This window comes from Centruroides vittatus, unplaced genomic scaffold (genome assembly GCF_030686945.1).
Source record: "Centruroides vittatus isolate TY-2023 unplaced genomic scaffold, ASM3068694v2 contig_299, whole genome shotgun sequence".
Lineage (NCBI taxonomy): Eukaryota > Metazoa > Arthropoda > Arachnida > Scorpiones > Buthidae > Centruroides > Centruroides vittatus.
Genome location: NW_027121909.1, coordinates 1,702,728 through 1,723,383, shown reverse-complemented (window position 1 = coordinate 1,723,383; position 20,656 = coordinate 1,702,728). Strand labels below are relative to the sequence as shown.

The 20,656-nt window shown below is 28.6% G+C and overlaps 1 protein-coding gene across 1 annotated transcript in view; it reads right to left on the bottom strand.

Annotated features, from left to right (window-relative positions):
• Positions 1–448: 448 nt before the first annotated feature.
• LOC136972627 (proliferation-associated protein 2G4) overlaps positions 449–20,656 on the bottom strand; it is a 66,660-nt gene continuing 46,452 nt past the window's right edge. The window contains exons 11-14 of the mRNA XM_067267223.1: positions 18,848–18,942; positions 4,476–4,603; positions 1,502–1,668; positions 449–903 (exon numbers count right to left, since the gene is read on the bottom strand). Coding sequence (XP_067123324.1) covers positions 1,525–1,668; positions 4,476–4,603; positions 18,848–18,942 — 367 coding nt within the window. The 3' untranslated portion in view covers positions 449–903; positions 1,502–1,524. The remainder of the gene's footprint in view (positions 904–1,501; positions 1,669–4,475; positions 4,604–18,847; positions 18,943–20,656) is intronic.

Sequence of the window (20,656 nt, the reverse complement as noted above, 5' to 3'; positions counted from 1 at the left end):
CTTAAAACTACAGTCTTTCATTAATTCAAATTCATTCATATGTATATATATATATATATATATATATCTATAACTATATATATTCAAAAAACTCAAGTTTTTAAAAGCATGAATAAAATCTTTAATTAAAATTTCATTTTTGCCTTCTTTTTTTCACCTTGTTAAATTTACAATTTTAAATACTAAATAATAAATGTAAAAAGAAACACTTCAACCATTAAAATTAAATTTTTTATAATTAAAACAAAAATAAATTCTGATGTTTTATACTTTTGAATTATCTTACAGTATTTATTAAAAATTTGAAAAAATAAATAAATACTTCATTTAAAATTTGTATCACCAGTTTAAATCATCTTAATATTTATTAAACTTTGATTAAAATTTTTTCAGTTGTATTCCTGCACATTACTTTTAAACCAGAATAAAAACTATACAAGCTGAAAAATTATTTTCAAAAAAGGGCATTTATTTCTTTAACATTTTTCCGGAAGGAGTTTGCACCAACCAAATTACCAAACCATATTCCTTATTGATAGACGTTTTCATTAATTTTAAGCCTGCTACAATCTTCAATTAGCGGTTATGTTGTCGTTATTATTTTGGTCCAATTTATAAATGGAATATAACAAACATTTTGGCAGTGCTTCTTCCATTTTGAAGTTTTCAACTTGGCTGATTCTCTCTTTCTGCTTGTCTGTTATTTGTGTTTTCAAAATTTTAAATAATCTATTATCAAAAGTAAACACAAAAATATCTTCCGCAAGAGCAGCGTGTGGAGTTCTTGTAGTAGTCGGGTGAACGTAATTTTTTTTTTGGCCGATAATCGGTGCCTCTCCTTCCCCTGGCAATAGTGCTTGGCTTTTGTGCTAGTCCATTTGTAAACAACTTGTATCCTTTCACCTGAAATAAAATAATTTATGTATACATTAAAATTGTTTGGGCAACTTAAAACCAATTATTATTAAAAAAAAACAATGTTTATTCAACAAAAAGTTCATGATTTCTAATCATCTTCCACAAATGTATTAAAAGAATATTTTTCACATGTAGAAAAATGAGATTATAGAAATTATTTCAAATTACAGCTTGTTAAAATTTATAGCTATTATTTTTCAATTCAAAACATTTCTTCTTACATTATATCAATTTTAATTACTTTTAAGTAATTCTTGTATAAGAAAATTTCAATTTAAAATTCTACTTGGTTATTATATATGTCTATTATTACCATAATATATTACATATACACAATTTCTTCTGCCAACATATAATGCAATACTATTGACAGGTCCATCTTTAATGTAAAAAAAAAATAAGAATGGTTGCTATCAATTACAGCTAATGAAAAACTAGATAAATCTTTTTAACATGTACAACGTCTAGTGTTTTGTTTAATTTATGATTAATGAAACAAATTATTACATATAACTCACTTATTATTAACAGAAAATGACTACTTTATATATAACATGCAAAATTATTTTACAACACTTATTACCCTTTTTTTTATTTAATAGTCATTCAATCTTCAGCTTTATTGATATTTTCATCTGGTTTTTCATCTTCAATTTTGTCTCCAGATTCTACAGATGATGCCACTGCCTTTTCTGCTTTTTTCTTTTTCTTTTTAGCTGACTTTGGTCCCACTGCTCTATTTAATAGCATCTAAAAACAAATTTTTATGATGAGACTATAATAAATTAAACAAAAAAAAATTTGAATCAAAAATATGAATCATCCAACTACAGCATCTTAATTTTTGTATTTTAGCTATACATAAATAATTTTCTAACTTTGTTACATTTTGTTTTAAATTTTAGAAAAGTTTACAAAGTTCATTCATTTGTATATGTTTTGAGTTTCATTTTTATACATTTAATAAACAAATGTTTTTGACCTTCTTAAAAGGCCTTCACCGGACAAGCAAATCAAATCTCAATGGAAAACAAATTTAAACTGTAAGATTCAAATTTGTTTTCAATTGAATTTGATTTACTTGCCTTCAGGCCATTTTCTATACAATATGAATTAAAAATAACTTAAAGAATAAACAGGATATCTATCATTTTGCACTTTTATATGATATGATAAAAATACAAAATCAGATGTATATAAAGTATTAGAAGAGATCAATATGTTTACATATGAGATCAATACTTTTTATTATGTTAAGAATTCTTCTTCCAAATACTGACTGCAGAAGTTTTGCTTTTATTTAACTGATCATATGAATTAGTCTACTTTGCACTGAAATTAAATCAACAAATCAAGCATTAAGAACAGCATATTTTAAGTCTGAAACAATAGTACATGTCTTCATTTGCAAAAAACAGTTTAAACCTAACACAGGTTTTTTACTGAAGTTTATGAACAGCAAAATAACCATTTAGAGTCCACTGGTAGCAAATAATCACTATAGCTTACTTTACAATCTGTATTCTTGTTGGATTATTATTTTCAAATTTTAAGTGAAAATTTTCTGAGCTTGGTAATTAATTAATTAATATTGAAGTGAGAATTTAATTAAAGTGCTAAGATAGCAAACCATCCAGAATATCTGAAGTTTATTATGTCTGGAATTGTCTGTTTATTTATCTAAATCTGTTTAATTATTGAGCTTTGAAGAGTTATTTATAAAAACAAAACTTTTTCTCATTGTTCTATTTTTCTAGATAATAAAAATGTTTCATTAACCAGGGATGCACAACCTTTTCTGAAGAAGGGCCAGGTTAGGATTAAGTTCACTGTCCAGGGGGCTGGACCATTTTACAACCCTCATTGTTGACACAAGAGTCTAATTACTTTAGCCAAGAGCAGTGTTAACAATCACAGGAAGTTTATGGCTTGACATGGTTTGAAATAATTATTAAATCCAAAACTTTTTAGTGCAATAAACCACCTTTTAGTGGTATGACTCTATTCCAACAATTAATTTTCTTGGTCCAACGTAATAATTAAAAATTTTGGCGCGAAAATTTTTTTCTATTTTTAGTCTATGGAGAGACATTGTTGTAAATAATTGGTTGTTATAGCTTTTGTACATTCCTTTTTGAACTCTGATTGGTTTTTTTCTAGTTTGAATTACATTAGGTTGACGATTAAGTGTCTTTTCAGAAAAGATTGATTCAAATTTCCCTTGGAAGTACCACACCCAATTCGACTATACCAATCAGAATCTAAAATGTAAACAAATACTAAAAAATCGTTATTTTCATGGTTTTTTAGCGATATTTTCACTTATTTTTTATGCTATTTAGACGAATAAGCAAGTTTTGCGAAGCATAAAATTGAAAATTTCCCGCCAAAATAGAAACTTCCTGATAACACCGAAAATGACGTTCTAACATCACTTATTCTATTTGATTCTCCTAAAAATCGTTATATTATGCATTATACTTAAAATATTCGATATCTTAACCAGAAAGTAAGTGTTAGCTAGAAAATAGACGAACTTCAACCGCTCCCATTTCACTCCTGGAAAGTCATAAAACAGTTGGGTGCTAATGACTTTGTGAAAGGGAAAAAGTTCTATACTTGAAACTTTGAAATTAAAGGAGAGGAAAAACTTATCTAGCTAACAGATTAAAAAAAATCGGTTCAATTTGATACAATTTTTTTTTTGCCTAGTACGTTACGAAGGGGGAAAAATTTTACGGCTGAACGTTTCAGATAAAACATTAATGGCTTTATTAAATAGTCAATCAACAGAAAAATGAGAAAAATGAAAGCTAAAAACAGTAAATATAGCTAATTTAGTTCGTTTGTTCACAAGCGCACTTCGATGAAACAGCTCGATTGGGCGTGGTTTTGGCGGCAATTTTCCCAGGCGTCAGATTCTCGATTACTTTTATTGGATAAAGCCAAGTCTTTCAAGCCTAAAAGTGCCAATCTGAGCTTAAAAAGAGAGTAAGTAATTTTATCGTCCAATAAAGTGGAAAAGGTTCTCCATAGACTTAACATAGAAAGGGTTTGTTTCACTGCATTAAGGTAACAGGACCCAAATCACAATGGAGCGAGTAATCCATAGACACACTTGAAAGAAGGGATTTGACCTGTACCTTCCGCAGACCGCATAAACATTGAAAGGGGGCAGTGTGTGGCCCGGGCCGCAGGCTGTGCATCCCTGCATGATTAACTATAGAAATATGTTTAGCTCTGTAAAGAAGAATATTTATTTTTGTTTCATAAGAAAATGAAATTCTTTTTCATTATCACAATTATGATGATAATAACTGTTATTCAAATTTTAAGCCTTTTAAGTTTAATATTTAATTGGAATCAAGTTTTTTTTCTTTCAAATTGCAAATGTTCATTTTAGCTATTTTCTTTTAAAATTTCATTATTATAATTCTAGTAAACAAATTTTAAGAATAAAATTTGTTTACTTAGAATACTTATTTAAGAAATTTCACTAATTCTAATTTATTTTATATTATAAAATATTGCATTAAAAATAAATAAGTAATCCACACCTTCAAAGATTCGTCTTCTAATTTAAATTCTGTTTCATACATATCCATATCAATGGGTCCAGAAGTAATTTTATGAGACCCAGTTGGCATCAGTAAAACAGTAAATTTGAACTGAGCTACATATTCTCCTGAAAAGATATTTTTATTTAGATATATTAAAATATTTTAAATAAATGAAAAATAGCCAAATCTCAAATCAGTGTACTAACATCTGTATTCATAATCTACAATCAAGAATAAGAGTCCTACATTAATCAATTGACATTCATTTTAAATTATAAATATTTTGTTGTTAGCTTCTGAATCAAATTCTTAATCACACATTATGAACACAAACTTTCGAAATATTTGTTATCACCCACATATTAACAGAATATGCGTATGAAAAACTTTCAAATGTAATATTTTACTTAATCTAAATATCCAATATGTTATCAGTTATTTTTATTATTATTCACTTATTTTTTACAAGATCTCAATTACTCAAACATAGACTGGGAATTGTACAGATAAATTTAATTTATCCAATCATTTATATTCAATTCAATCTTAAATAATATAAATACTAATTTGATTCTAGTAAATTATTAGATTTACTAATAAATTAATATTAATTAGTATATAAATATAGAAAAAAATTATAACAAAATTATGTGAAAAATAACAATAAATTAATAATAAAATATATCCAACAAAATAAAATAATTTAATAAACGATTTATTTTTAACTTCAATTAAAATAAGTGCATCATATGTTTTACAATAATAATTGTACATTAGTAATAAATAGAAACTTATGTTTCTATTTTAGGATGGCCAAAATATTTGTAGTTTAATGTATAATTAGTATAATAATAAAGGAGATAAAATAAGTCTCAATGTGTGATAAGTCGATAAATAAATACTAGGAAACAGTAAAATGACAATTTAATAAGTGGACTAGAAGTTAAGAAGAAACGTATGCATTCGTACTGAAATATTAGAAGTATTTAATTAACATTCACAAAACAAAATCCGACTTTATAACGTTATAAACAGTTTTAACGGGCATCTGCATACAATTTAAAAATAAAATCCCAATCTTATACTTGGTTTCCAGCAATCTTACATTTTATTTTCCAAAACACAAGCAATAAAAATTTCGAAAACTGAACTGAACGAGATCCGAATAGGAATGAATTTTTTATAGAAAAAAAAATTTTGTGCCCAGAAAAAAAGAATGTACTGTACTGTACATATATATAACATGTAATGCTTGTAAAACCTATAGTACTTAGAGAATGAAACGGAAACATGACCCGTAGCATGACACTGTAAAGAAAGGTCGAGTTCACTTTGCTAACTACTGGAGGGAGGAATGTTGTCCGAGTGGGCCCGTCTGGCATTTACTCCTATGCTTGCGCCTTTCCTTTTGTTTAACGAAACGAAAAGAAAGTACTGTACCTTTACAAATATAGGTCGACTCAATTTCTTAATACTAATTAGTCTGCATAAAATAATAAATTCACTTATTAAGAATACAAGCAAATCCCTCCGTATTCGCGATTACTTAGGAGTAAATAAATAAAGCTTCCTTCGTACAAATATCATATTTCCCAATAGCATTTTAGTTAAATATAAGTTTTAACGTTGTTTATTTTCATCGTAAAAGTAATTTAGAATTTGTCATTCGCTTTATTACTTTTACTTTTTATTCTAAACACTGTACAAAGAATCGGATTTATTCATTATTTTATGAGGAATTTTTCGTCTTTTAATCAACTTTCATAAATAAATAAAAAATTGTGAAAATTAATTCGTAACACCCCGAGGCGTTAGTTTTAAACGAATTTAAACAAACGTACGAATTTTAGCGACGGGTCGATGCCATTTTATCAGGAAGGACTAATGCCGTTCAATCCAACAAATCGAAGGCGTTTCCACTATTTTTAGCTGACGTCGAGGTTAAAAATAATCAATCGCGTCTCGTCCGCAGCCGTGAATGCGCGAATTCGCATATACCGAGTTAACAGTACGGAGGTTACCGTGCTTCATTTTATTATGATTTTTAATTTATCTGGTGAAAATGCTATAAAATCAAACGTTCATATAACTTATAAATAAATAAAACAAGTAAATCTGGTATTAAACAGTTACAATTACAGAACGAACGTGTAAAAATTATGTGAACGTTAATCGATTAGCGAAATTTCAATATTTTTATAAATTAATTTTATGTATAATTACATATGACTGATCTATTGTCTTGACAAAGATCAGTCAGATATAGTAATTATGAAAAAAATAACAGAGGAGAACGCGATGGTAACAACACAGATCGATCATCCTTACAAAAAAAATTAAATCTGACTATAAAAAAAATATTTATATTACAAAACACGTTAAGTAAGGAAGAAATTAAACCGATTCGCGCGACCGTTGAGGGAGATGCGCAGAACCGAGCTTTGTCTTTGTCTCCGTGAAGCTGGTTGTTAGTAGTCGGCGTTTGACCTTGCACTCCAACGCTGCTTTATCGCGAGTGACTGTTACCTTTGTCGATATCGTCATGACTTCTAGGCGCAGAGAGAGTGAATCTGCTAGTGTTCCTAAGCGAAGGAGAATAGTTTTAAAGCTTACCGAGAAAATTAAACTACTCGACAGATTACAGAGCGGTATATCGGCAAGCGCCGTTGCACGTGAATTCGGCATGAACGAATCGACCGTGCGTTCGATCAAGAAGAAAGAAGCAGAAATACGTAAGTCTGTTAAAGAATCTGCTCCTCGAAGTGCCGAAGTTACGTCTGTGGTACGTGATATTCATTACGAAATGATGGAAAAGAGATTAAATGTATGGATTGAAGAGATGAACGAAAGGAAAGTTGTTATGGACGATATGACTGTGAGACAGCAAGCACTTCGAATTTATGAACACGCCACGAAAGACGTGCAAAACCCTAAACCTTTCACCGCTAGTAAAGGGTGGCTCGAAAGGTTCAAAACTCGTTACGGCTTGCGTGATATAAAGTTTAACGGAAAAGGTGATTTGACCGATAAGGGAGCTGCCGATGCTTTTATTTCGTTATTTTTAAACTTAATCGAAGAAAAAGGTTATAAAAATGAACAAATATTTAATGCTAGCGAAACACGTTTATTTTATAAATGGACGGGGGTTGGAACGTACATTAACGAAAACAGATTAGGCATTAAAACCGTTAAGGAACGTGCAACATTACTGCTGGCTACTAATGCTACAGGAGATTTCAAATGCAAACCTCTAATGGTACATCACGATGAAAACCCTAAGGGCCTACGAGGAAAAAATAAGAATCAGATGCCAGTTTATTGGCGTGCTAATAAGTATGCATGTATGTCTAGACAGATCTTTTGGGACTGGTTCAATAATTGTTTCATTCCAGAGGTTGAGAAGTATCTCCAGTCAAAGAATTTGCCTTTTAAAGTTATTTTGATTCTAGATAATGCTCAAGTACATTGTAGTGATGACATTGAACACGCTCATCCTAATATTGAAGTTTTATTTATACCATGTAATAATAATTTTTTAATCCAGCCACTAGATCGTGGTATAATTAAAATGTTTAAAAGTTACTATGTGAGAAATGTTTATAGAGCAGCAGCGAAAGCACTGACAACTAATGAATCATTTACAATGACGGATTTTTGGGAAAAATTGAATATTTATAATATTATAGATTTTGTACATATATCTTGGGATGAAGTTTCACAAATCACAATAAGTAATTGTTGGAAAACTATGTGGGAAGAATGTGTGACAAATTTTGAAGAATTCAATAAGATAGATGTAGTTTTAAAAGATATTTTACGTTTTGCTAAGGAAAGTGAAGAAGGATTTGATATTAGGGAAGATGATATTGACGACATTATTAATGAAATGACACAAGAACCAACAAATGAAGAATTATATCAGCTACACTTTGAAAATGGAAATGGTAGTAGTGAGGAAAACAGTGATGACGACGAAGACGATGATAATGATTACAATGACGAGGATGAATATGAGCTACCTAAACTAAAGACCTTCACTTCTGCTAAACTTTCATCGCTGTTAAGAACACTTGATAGTGTATGCAATGAACTTCTTGAACAGGATCCTATTTTAGATAGAAGCATAAAATTCAAGAAAGCTGTTGAAATTGCAACTCTTCCTTATGTTGAACACTTGAAAGACATCAGAAGACAAGCTAAACAGCAAATGCTGACAGAATTATTCAGACCTATTGGCAATACAGATTCTCAACCCACTACCAGTTCAGGCAAATTTAAAGGAAACCGAAAGAAACTGGACAAGAAAAATATTGAAAGTATTGTAGATCATATGCAAATTGAAATAAAGGAAGAAAGAATTGAAGAAATGTAATACAACAAATTTTTTAAGTTCAAATAAATTGTTTTAGTGTAATCTATTATTACTTTAATTGTGATTTATATTTTGATTATTGAAACTTGAACAATACAGTATATTTTTCATAATAATTTATTAATCTGTATTATCAAACTATACTGGATATTAACTTTAATGTAAAGTCAGAAAAAGTATGCCATTACCTGGTGCAGTTTAGCCTAATAGAATTGTGTCTAAAGTGACAACTAATAAACATTATATCATTTAATGTAGGTATCCATTGGCTTATAAACATAATTAGTACAGAAGGATGTTCATAACTAATTGTTTGTAACTTCAAAATTATTCAATTAATGTTTTATATCCATCATTAGCAAAAGTATAGAATTGCATTATAAATAAAATTTGTACAGTATGACATTAAATACTGACTTGAGTTTAATTGAAACACAATACAAATAAGTATTTGCAGTTTAGCAGATAAACAAATTGCATTTGCTCTGTTATAAGCAGAAAATTAGTTGAATAATATCTTTATACCATTTAAAAATTAGCATGGTGATTTTGGTACCTACAAAACTATTTTTTCCTTTGAAAGGTTTAAAAGATTATCTTATAAATTTAATATTCAAAATTTTTCCAGGAATACACCCTCACAAATGCAGAAATTCTATACTTTCTATAACAGCAATTATATATTAATTATATTTACAACAAAGATTTTTTAAAAAATTTTCTTCGTAAAACACTACAGTAACATAAGGGAGTGAATAAACTTAGAATTAAATATATATATTAAATAATTCTGTATACATTACATTAAATAGTTCTTAATTTAATCTCTGGTTCAGTATAGCAAATTTTATAGCATGAATGTCATTGAGCTTGACAGACTTTTCATCAAAAATATATAAAAATGAATGAATGAAAAAACAGAAATTTAAATTTACTTGCAAATTTATTGATTCAAATGCATTACTTAAAAAATTAGAGTAAACAAACTGGTTTATTTTACTTACATTTGCTGTGAAATGTATTTTAACTAATAATTAAATAAATATCAGAAGTCAAGTTGAAGGAGAATTTGAGTCTAACACACACCACATTAGCTGAAAATATAATTGAAATGAAAAACTGAAACTGAAAACAGTGCAACTTCCATTTTTTCACTTTCAGTTTGACAAAATCTCCCTTGAAAATGTCAAAAATCTTTTTAAAGTTTTTCAGTTGTGATTTCACAAATAACATAGTTTTGCAGGTGGTGACAAGTCATGAGTAAACCATATTACTGCTATTATTTAACAAATAGTTTAAATCAATGTGACAAATCATGTCATAATTATCATTTTGTTTAAAATATTGTCTACAAAACTGACTTAAGTCAAAATAAAATTCCTGATCTCAAGGTTGCAATTTTCTCAGCAGCCTTACATTACAATAACATTTCCATTGGTTTTTTTAAAATAAATTTCTCTTAACCAAAATAAAATTTTTTTTTTGTCTTTTAGTGTGTTAACAATTAACAGACTACTTTCAAGTGACATGAATATCAAAGCCATCATTTTGGAAAATTAGCTTCAAATTCTGCACTGTGTGGCAATTTTCAGGTAAAGTCAAACTTAGCCAAACAGAAACAAATCTGTAACTGAATCTCTATTTTTCAGTTTTCAGTTAATATGGAGTTCAAGCCTAAGTTATGTAAACTAAATGGACACATCATCAATGATTTCATTGTTATACTTACCTAATTCTCAGTTTTGAATAAATAATTTATCATTTTGAATTAATTGCTAATTAATTATACATTAGAATCTTATTTTAACAGATTGTAAAACAATGGATTTTTCCTAGCCTCATCTATTGTAAACTTGGTGTTAAATTAATATACTACTGACCATTAAAATTACTACACCATGAAGACTGCACGCAACAAATGCGAAATTTGCATGAAAGGTACAACATGCTGGATGCTCTGTACCTCAAGATTACCTATCAATTTGATCATATCTTCCTTTGATTATATTGTATGTGTGAAATAAATATGATTCTGCTATTTGTTTTCCTTCCTGGTGTAGTAATATTAATGGCCAGCAGTGTATTTTGATTTTTCTGGGAATTTGCAGAGTTTGATGATGCACTTGTTACATATGGAATATGTACAATTGAAGAATTGTACAGAGAGTCAGTAGGCTGATATGATTAAGAAGGAGACACTTGGTGAACATTCTGATTGCTACACCATGAAGACTGCACGCATGACTGATGGCTAGTCCAAGTGTAGTACTGAAACTTACGAGGCCACAGAGTCTTTCCAAGTCACGAAAACTCTCCTGATGAGTTTCGGCATAAATGAACAGACTGTACTATACATGACATTGCTAAGTTCAAGCTAATACCAGCTGTTGTATTCAACAGGCAGAAAAGTGGCATCAAAACAAACCTAGATGGATGAGTTTTTTTAACAAATTGACATCAAGTGAATTGCTAATGAGCACACATAATTTGCCTCTTTTTTGTGCTTGCAGTATATACAGTTTTCATCAGCTTTGTTGTACACACATACAGCACAATATACAATCTTGTAACATACAAGATTATTTCTATAGAATAGAAATCTCAAGAGACTAAACAATTTAAAGTACAAATATTTCTTTTATGTAGGAAGTTAAATAACAGATTTTTCCTGGATGAGCAGGAAATCCATTGTTCCGAATTTAATGGATTCTCAGAACAGATGAATTCAACAATCTGTTATATCATGTACAATGAATGAATTTTGACAGTCTGAGCAATCCATTAAAATTAGATTCTACTGTACTATGGATTAACCAACTTGAATCAGATCTGGCAGAATAAGTTTGAACTGCAGGCTTACACAACTGGAAGAAAGCCTAATTTAAAAATGTTTACATGGTGTAACTAGTAACATCTGCTCAATATTCTATACATTTTTTATACACAATTTTGATTATATAGATTCAGAAGTACTGTCCTTTTTTAATTTATTTTTTCTTATGAAAATTGAATCTTCTTCACATTCTAAAGATCAGTAATAATTTGCAAATGTACTTTACAACTTAAAATTTTACTCGAAAAAAAAAAAAAAATTAAAATTCAATTTTATGTAGCAGTACTCTTGCTTAACAATTTTCAATAATATGCAGAAAAAATCTGCAAAAAGAATCCTGACAATGAATAATAAGGAAAATAGGAAGAAAAGAAACCAAAAATAATGCAGAATAATGAAGCTAATAGTCAATCTCATACAATTGTAAAGAAAAAAATTCCATACAGCAGAATCAGTTTATTCTAATCATTTTGGAACTTGTACTGACATTAAATTAACCTACCACATCAAGCAAAGTAAATAAATAAGACAATTAGTAAAAATTTTTGTTTTATCGACTTTTACATTCAAATTATTGTTTTAATACATCTTTTTAAGATTTATTAATTAATAATTAATATAGTCTTTCCCAGAATAAGAATAAAGCCAATGTTCATTAGTTCAAATACATGAAGGAAACTAGCTCCATGTTCATTATCAAGAACAGATTAAAAAATTATAAGATATACAGTATATATATTTAAACTGTTACAATTTATTTGAAATTTTGACATTTTTGCAATAAATTTGAGACTATAAAAAGTAAAAAAGTCACATAATGTCATATGATGTGATGTTTGAATTTTAGAAATTTTTATTAACTTGCTCCATTCATTGATAGACTACAACAGAGGAGTCAAGATCTCACACATCTATACCATTCTTATTCTCGGAAATACTATAGTAATCCATCTAACACAGCGGTTTCCAACCAGTGGTCTGCAAGAAGCTAAAATATGGTCCGTGAAAGATTTATAACTTTTATTCATTTTAAATTATTATTCCCATATTGATACAAACTGAATTTAATTTTTACTAAAAATGTTATGTTTCCTATTATAATAGTACTGTTAAAGCATGTTACTCAAGTTTAACGATTACATATGTTAAAAGTTTTGATTAAAGTTTATTTTTAGATTGACACAGTTTATTTTTCTTAAACCTTGTGGTCCCTGCTAACAACAATGAAATCAAAGTGGTCCCTGGTCAAAAAAGGTTGGGAACCGCTGATTTAACATATAACTGAAATAACAAACGTCAGCAATTTAAACTGCTATATTGAGAGAAAATAATGACTAATACTTAAAGAACTGATGATAATTGCATAATATTAACCCCATGTTAAGGTTGATGGAGAAAAGATAATAGAGAGGTTGCGGTCAAAGTTTTAAATGTGAAAATGTGAACGTCAGACATTCAGTGTTGCTTTCCTGTAAGCCTAGAAGTTTGACAATGGCGTTTGGAACATCAAGCATGATTCCAATAATGTTCCAAACACCATTGTCAAATTTCTATGCTTACAGGAAGGCAGTGCTGAATGTCTGACGTTCACGTTTTCACATTGAAAACTTTGGCCGCAACCATGCTAATGCAATATCTGAGTAAATAGACATTTTTAACATGTTGACTGCCAATTATGAGATGACTAATAGTTTGTGTTATTGCCTAGGATGCCAACTACGAGTTGTCTCATAGTTTGTTTACTTGCCATATTTGGGAATCTACGATTAAATTCGTAGTATATCAGTGTAAATATGTAGATAGCCTCGGAGGCAATAACAAAAATCAAGATTGGCTTATATGAACAGAAAATATAATCGTAAAAATTTTATTCAAAATTAAAAGCAAAGAATATTTTTATTGTTTGTGATAATTTTTTAAACAATTTTCAAAGCAAAGGGCTAGCTTCTCTGGACAGATTGGACAGAAATATCGCATTTCTCAGTGTTTTTTAGCTTTGTTACAAATTTGACATGGCTTTGGCAGATGCTGTTTTTTTCAGTAGGTGGGATACTCTGTAAATAATGAAGCTCTTGCAATCTAATTTTTTTTGAAACTGGTTGAATCTCTTTTCCAATCAATGCCTTGATGAATGCATCTCTAAACTTTCTCTCTTTTATTTTAGAAGAAGTTGCTTTTTGAAATAGTTTGTGCATATTGTGTGTATATATTATATATATTGTGTAATATATATAATTTGATTATAAAAATAATTATAAAACAACACACTCAAGAAAGATGTAAATGTGATGTGCTCAACTCTATATCTGATTTATTACTAATGAATTTAGATGCATATCTCTGACTTGGCTGTAGCAAAGCGACAGATCAAATTGTCTTTGCATGAATTAACTCATAGTTTGGCTTTAGCAAAGAGCTTTCTGTTATATAAGCCAACTACGAGATAATTCGTAAGATCTTTTTTTTTTTTTAAAAACACATTCTATATGCTTTTTGATTATTACTATGTACTCTAATTAGAGTTTTTAATAATATAATATAATTAAATTAAGTTGGCGTTTTACACCAAAATCCTAAAAAGTAACATGTCAGTCAACGTGTTAATGTCTAATTTACCTGAAGATACCTATTGTAATCAGTTTTGTTGTTAAGGCTTTGCAAGTATTTTCATTTGTTTTGGGACGCACTATAATTCTGATAAAATTAACAAACTGACTGCCAAATACAAGTTAAATTGTATTTGGCAATCTGATACAAGATGCTACCTACAAATTACCTCATAAAACATGCTTTTGCCCTTTTGACTAAAACTTCTTGCCCTTCTATTTTGTATCTCTAAGTTTTCTGTTATCATTTTAACAAAACAATTTAATATTATGTTATGTATGTATAATAAGCTCAAAAATTGCTATGTTAAAATGTAACACGAAACTTAGAAATACTCTTGCCTTTACCGCCAGAAAAGAGTATATTCACAGAAACTAGATGTGAATAATAGAAATATGGCATCTGAAACAAGACTGAAAAATAAGCTATGATGCCAGAAAATAAAAAAAAATTTTACAAAAATAATATAAAACTACTGAAATCCTGTATTCATAAAAATGAAATGTTTATTGATTACCAATAAACATTGTTTGTTTATTGTTTGTTTGAACATTTTTACACACAAAGAGCTGGCTTCTTTTTGTGTACTAGACCAGTGTTTCTTGACTTTTTTTTAACCTCTGGCTCTTTTTGAGCTTAATATTTTTCTATGGTCTCCCCATAATAGTATCCCATTTCGATACATTTTGCATTTTAGGCAACAATGTTAACATTAACCTGTCCTGTGTTGTTCCCGAAAATTTTCGTTTCTGCATCAGAATGTTTTTGATACTAGATGTCGCTACGTGTCACAATTTTTATATTTTTCAATATATTTATTTTGTTTGTGCAACATAAAAAATAATTTTTAACGACACAGTAAACATGATTATTATTAAAAAAAAAAAAAAAAATTTGTTAGGCTTAACACCGACAAAAATTCAACATGGTGTCACAGGCAACAGAGAAAAATTTCACATCGAATAGGTTAAATTATATAACTTTTAACCTTTAAGATGTGTGAATATAAGTCATTACTATACTTAATTGTTGCTTTTTAAAAGGCTTAAGTTTAACTCCACACTCATTTTTCTGCAAATTTCAGAGATGAACAAATCATGGAACTAAACTGAATTTTCACAGTATAGGCACTCTATACTCTATTTTAATAGTAAACATGCTTTAAAAAAAAAAAAACTTTACATACACACAAAAGATTCAACATATTTTTGTTTACAAAAAACAAAATGTATGTATTTTGTCTGACAACAAATAAAGCAATTTAGGTTCAAAATTTCCTTATCAAATTAACTTTGTAAATTATTAAAATATGTATAAAAAAATAATTTACTTATTAAAGTTTCCTATCATTTTCATATAATTTTAGTATTTTATTCTGACTGTGGATTTTTGGCCTGTGGTTCCCTTGAAATGTTCTGTGGCCCCTGGTTAAGAAACATTGCACTAGACCAGGGGTGTCCAACCTTTTTGTTTCTCTGGGCCACATTGTAAGAAGTCATTTGGGCCACAAGTATATTTACTTGTTGCCCAATCCTTAAAAATACAAGTATATTTAAGGATTAACATGTATAGATTAACAAGTATATTTAAGGATTAGTTGTTAATCCTTAAATATACTTGTTAATCTTGCTAATCTATATAATCTAGACACGTTAACGTCTAGATTATAGTAATAAGTATTAAAACTTTATCATGAAAAAGGATATTTTTAAAAATTACTTCTACAGACACTTTCAATTTTTACTTAGAAATAGATAAATTCATTTATTATAAAGGAGACAAACAAAAATTTATTTGAAAAACACAAATATTTGTTTTATTTGGGTCTCTAATAAAAAACAACGAAACACCGGTTTAAAGTACATTTTTATTTAACTAATATGTTTATAAATAATATGTAGCCCAAAAAGTAGCCAATGCACCAAATGGTATTTTTTATGCCAAACTAAAAAAATGGTAGCCAAATCTTGCAATGCTGGAAAGAATACGAAATAAAGCTGGAGTTAAAACTCAAAGGATTATAGACCCAAATGCGGGGAAAAGAGAGAAAGGACAAAAGATAAAGAAGTGAAGAAGGTTGGAAAATTAAGGGTCAATATTTGCATAACAGAAAGTCTATTTAACCTTTCTCACTACTTTTTATCATTTGGCCTTTCTCTCCTTTCCCTGAATTCTGGTCTATAATCCTTTGAGTCACAACTACAGCTTTATTTAGTATTCCTTCCTCATTCACACATTTCCAAGTATTTGAAAATATTTCCTTTCCATTCAAAAATAAAATATATATAAAGGTTTACGGCTTTGTGAAACTTCTTTTTTGAGTTTATGCTGTTGAAATAAATAAAGTTTGTTGGTTTTGTTTACACATATGGCCACATTGGAACTTGCCTTGGGCTGCGGGTTGGACACCTCTGCACTAGACAATAGTAATGAGTTTTGTGGCATTTTTTAATCTCACATGCATATTTTACATAGCTTGACTGGGTGAAGATTTTATTGCTTAATAGTACTGTACATCTAAATAAAGAAGTTTATCTTCAATCTTAATTCTCTTTGTAATATTTGACACATTGTTGCTAATCAAATATTCAGTGATTTTTCTTTAAATTTTAGACATTCTATAGTTTAACAAATTATTTGATGGAAAAGAATGTATGCACTATGTAAAACTATTTACAGAATATGTGATAACTTTTTTGGTCTTCTGATTATTTTTCTTAACACCGAATAATGAATTATCTGAACTGATCAATCTATGCTAGATGTTCCATTATTATAATCTCCAATAATGTATGATTTTATCCAAGTTGATTGAGTTTTCTCATAGGTATTTTCTGTTTCATTCATCAATTACAATTTGCTTAGCTTTTCTTTTGCAAAAATAAGCTTTTGTTATGAGTTTATCAAAGAATGCATGTTATAAATTTGGTATTACATACATAAACACGTCTAACTGAGAATAATATTGAAGAGTATTTCACTCAACATGGCATCAACATTGCAAATGAGCAATAACAATGATTCCAATAAGCAGATTCTATTGTATAAGAAAAATGGGACATTAGTTAAAATTAAGTCTTCTGTGAATCTTCAATGCAATAGTTAAACTTAATCCTAGAACACTAACAGGGATTTACAAGTAACCCCAGTAAAATTTTAATCTCATGCCAGTTTTGTGCATTAGAGATGACAGCACTGAGTCTTTTTGTATTCTCATTTGAGGACATCTTTCATCAGTTGTTGCAAGTTAAGAAATCTTGTCTGTTTTTTAAGTTGTAGAATGTTGGAGTAGTGTATAACTCATTTTTTTCATCATCATCATTTGAAAATGTGACCATGATTTTATGATGTTTTAAAATATATTTCAATGTGAATATTTTTTATTTTATGATAAATTTACAAAAAACAAATGAAGAAAGAAATAAAAATAATATCTATAAAATGATGATAAAAGCTTTTTAATGTTTAATTTAATTGCTATTTAATTGAGATAATTCAAAAAAGTTTTTAAACACAGTTCATTAATTCACAAATTTTCCATATGCAAAATGAGTAAATAGTTTACTTTAATTAAGGCCAACATGAAATTTTACCCATTAGTGTCAATAGTTTTGAAATAGAAATAGATCTCTTTTTCATTTCTTTTTAAAGCTCTACTTCAGTTTTTCATAAATATCAAAACTATGGTTCCGTAACTAAGACTGTTTGTTCTTACTGCCAAACATATAACTGTGTAAGTAGGCAGCAATATAACAAGTGACTAAACTAATCAGCATCAAAAGAAACAATGCTTCAATTTCACTTTTAAAACATGTTTGGTAACTTTCTTCACAAGAACCCTTGTTTGGTAACTTTCTTCAATTAATGTCTGTAGGCTTATCTATGACATTACTCTGTTTTTGCAGCTATTGCTGTATTATTATTTTTTCTGGCAAATTTACGCCATTTATGAAATCATATATATTCTGCCCCCGTGAAATATGCAAATTATGTATATTAAATAGAAATCAAGATACTGCAAAATAAACAATTCCTTCGAAGTTCTTGACACTACTAACATATATAAATATAATAAATATTTTAGTATATCCTTCTTCTTAATGGATAAAATTCATAAGTGAAATAAGTAATCTCAAATCATATAGTTTGTTTTATTGTCACAATTATCCCATAAATACTTTACATTATATAAACTTATTATATTACATTTAGATATGAATTATGGATTCATTTAAATCTGTTATATATTTAACCTAAGTCTAAAATTTACAGTTGAATATAGCTAACACAATATATTATTACACACAAGCATTACAAGAAAAGAGTTCAAAAATTAGTATAATAAAAAAAATAAAAACCTTGAAATAAAACAAAAATTTCTAATTTGTATATTTCTACAATGAATAAGAATTATTGTATTCCAATAATAATAATAATAAATAAAATGGAATCATAAACAAATCTTTAATTTAAAAACTTTAAATATATCTAATATATAGGGAATTATCTAATTATTAATCAATTCTTCATAGCTATAAAAATAAATTATAAATTTACCTTCTTTTTCATATAAAACTGTAAAAGGTTCAACTAATTTATGATTTACACATTCTACAACTCCCATACGTGCCTTCTTCTCATCATCAAATGCCCTAAAAAATTAAGACATGGAAAAATTTAACAAAACAATTTAAATAACCATAAATTTTTCTTATAAATATGTCTAAAACTTAAAATGGGATATATTAATAATAGTATCAAATATCTTATTCTGGAGAACTGTCAAAATATCAATTAAAATTCATTAATATATTGCTTAAATCATATTTGTGAAAATGACAGTTTACCTACTATATTATTTTAAAATAAAACTAAGTCAAAGATAATAGGTACCATACATCCACTGTTGAGATATAGTATTGATACCAAATAAGTTTGAAATTTATAGGATATTGAGGAAAATGATTAACTTGTTTATTTTTTTTCATTCAGTAACATTATAATTAACAGACATTTGTAAAATTCAAAAAAAAAAAAAAAAATGCATCTTGACACAAATCAATATGTTTAAAAACTTAGTGTTTTCACTACTACATGAAAATATATAAAATATACAATAAACAACTGAAAATATAAAACAGTAACCAAACATATTTTATTTGAAGTTCTTCCTGAACTATTAACAATCTATAAGTAAGATCCATACAGGTTATTCCATCTGTGATTCCATGTCCAATTATGACATCATTCTCTGCATTTTTCCTTTATATTATGTAATATTCAGCCAAGTCTATTTAAGCCCATTTTGCACACAATTATATAATTTTTTAAAATTAAAAAACACTTTATTCACTTAAAAAAAACAAAAAACTTAGCATAAAATTTATTATGTATGTAATTAGCTATGTCATATAAAAAATTTCATAATTTTATGCTAACTTTTTCATTTTTTTAAAAAGTAAATAAAGTGTTTTTTTAATAAAATAAAATTTTCTTAAAGCAAGGATGTGAAAAATTCAAAATTATTTAAACAGAATAATTTATGCATTTTGCAAGAGGGAGAAATCACTTATCTTGTGCTTTTGGTCCAGCACGAACACATTCAAGGTCATTACACTTCTTCCCTCCCTAAAACTTATAATGGTAAAGTTTTGGTGGAAAAGTGTCATTGTCAATGATGTTTTTGAAAACTGGACTTTAAATTAATTGCTTGACATAGGACTTCACATCTGACATGTTATCACTGTCATCACAACTGGGCCACCAAATGGCATTGAGTATTGTTTATGGACGAATCCCATTTGTCTGTGGAGGAATGATGTGTGGCAGTCTCCCAGGGAACATTACATGTCAGCTGTTTTCACCGAGCATCACACCAACCTCATACTGGACATCATGTTTGATCAAAAAACAGCCCTGGTGCACATTTCCAGTACTCTGACAGTGGATTGGTATATCACATAAATTGTGGAGCCTGTAGCAGACTGCACCTGACATGGTGGTCCAACAAGATAATTCCTGACCGCAAGTCACATGGCACTCTCACACCATCCTTAATGGAATTCACATCCTTCCCTGGCTGGCAGCTTTGCTGGATCTCTCTCCCATCGAACACCTGTGGGACCTTGTCCAATGTGAAGTGCACTGTGAACCACTGCCATATACTGTACAAGCAATGCTCACTGAAATCGATGCAGCTTGGCAAGAAATACCTTAAACAAACATTCATCGCCTCATTGATAGTATTCTCACTGTATAGCTGCCCTTGTGGGCCACATTCATTAGTGAATAAACAGGTTCTGTTGCATATCTTTGTTCTTTTAATCATTTGCATATATCTGTCACCTCTACTGGTCCTGCAAAGTG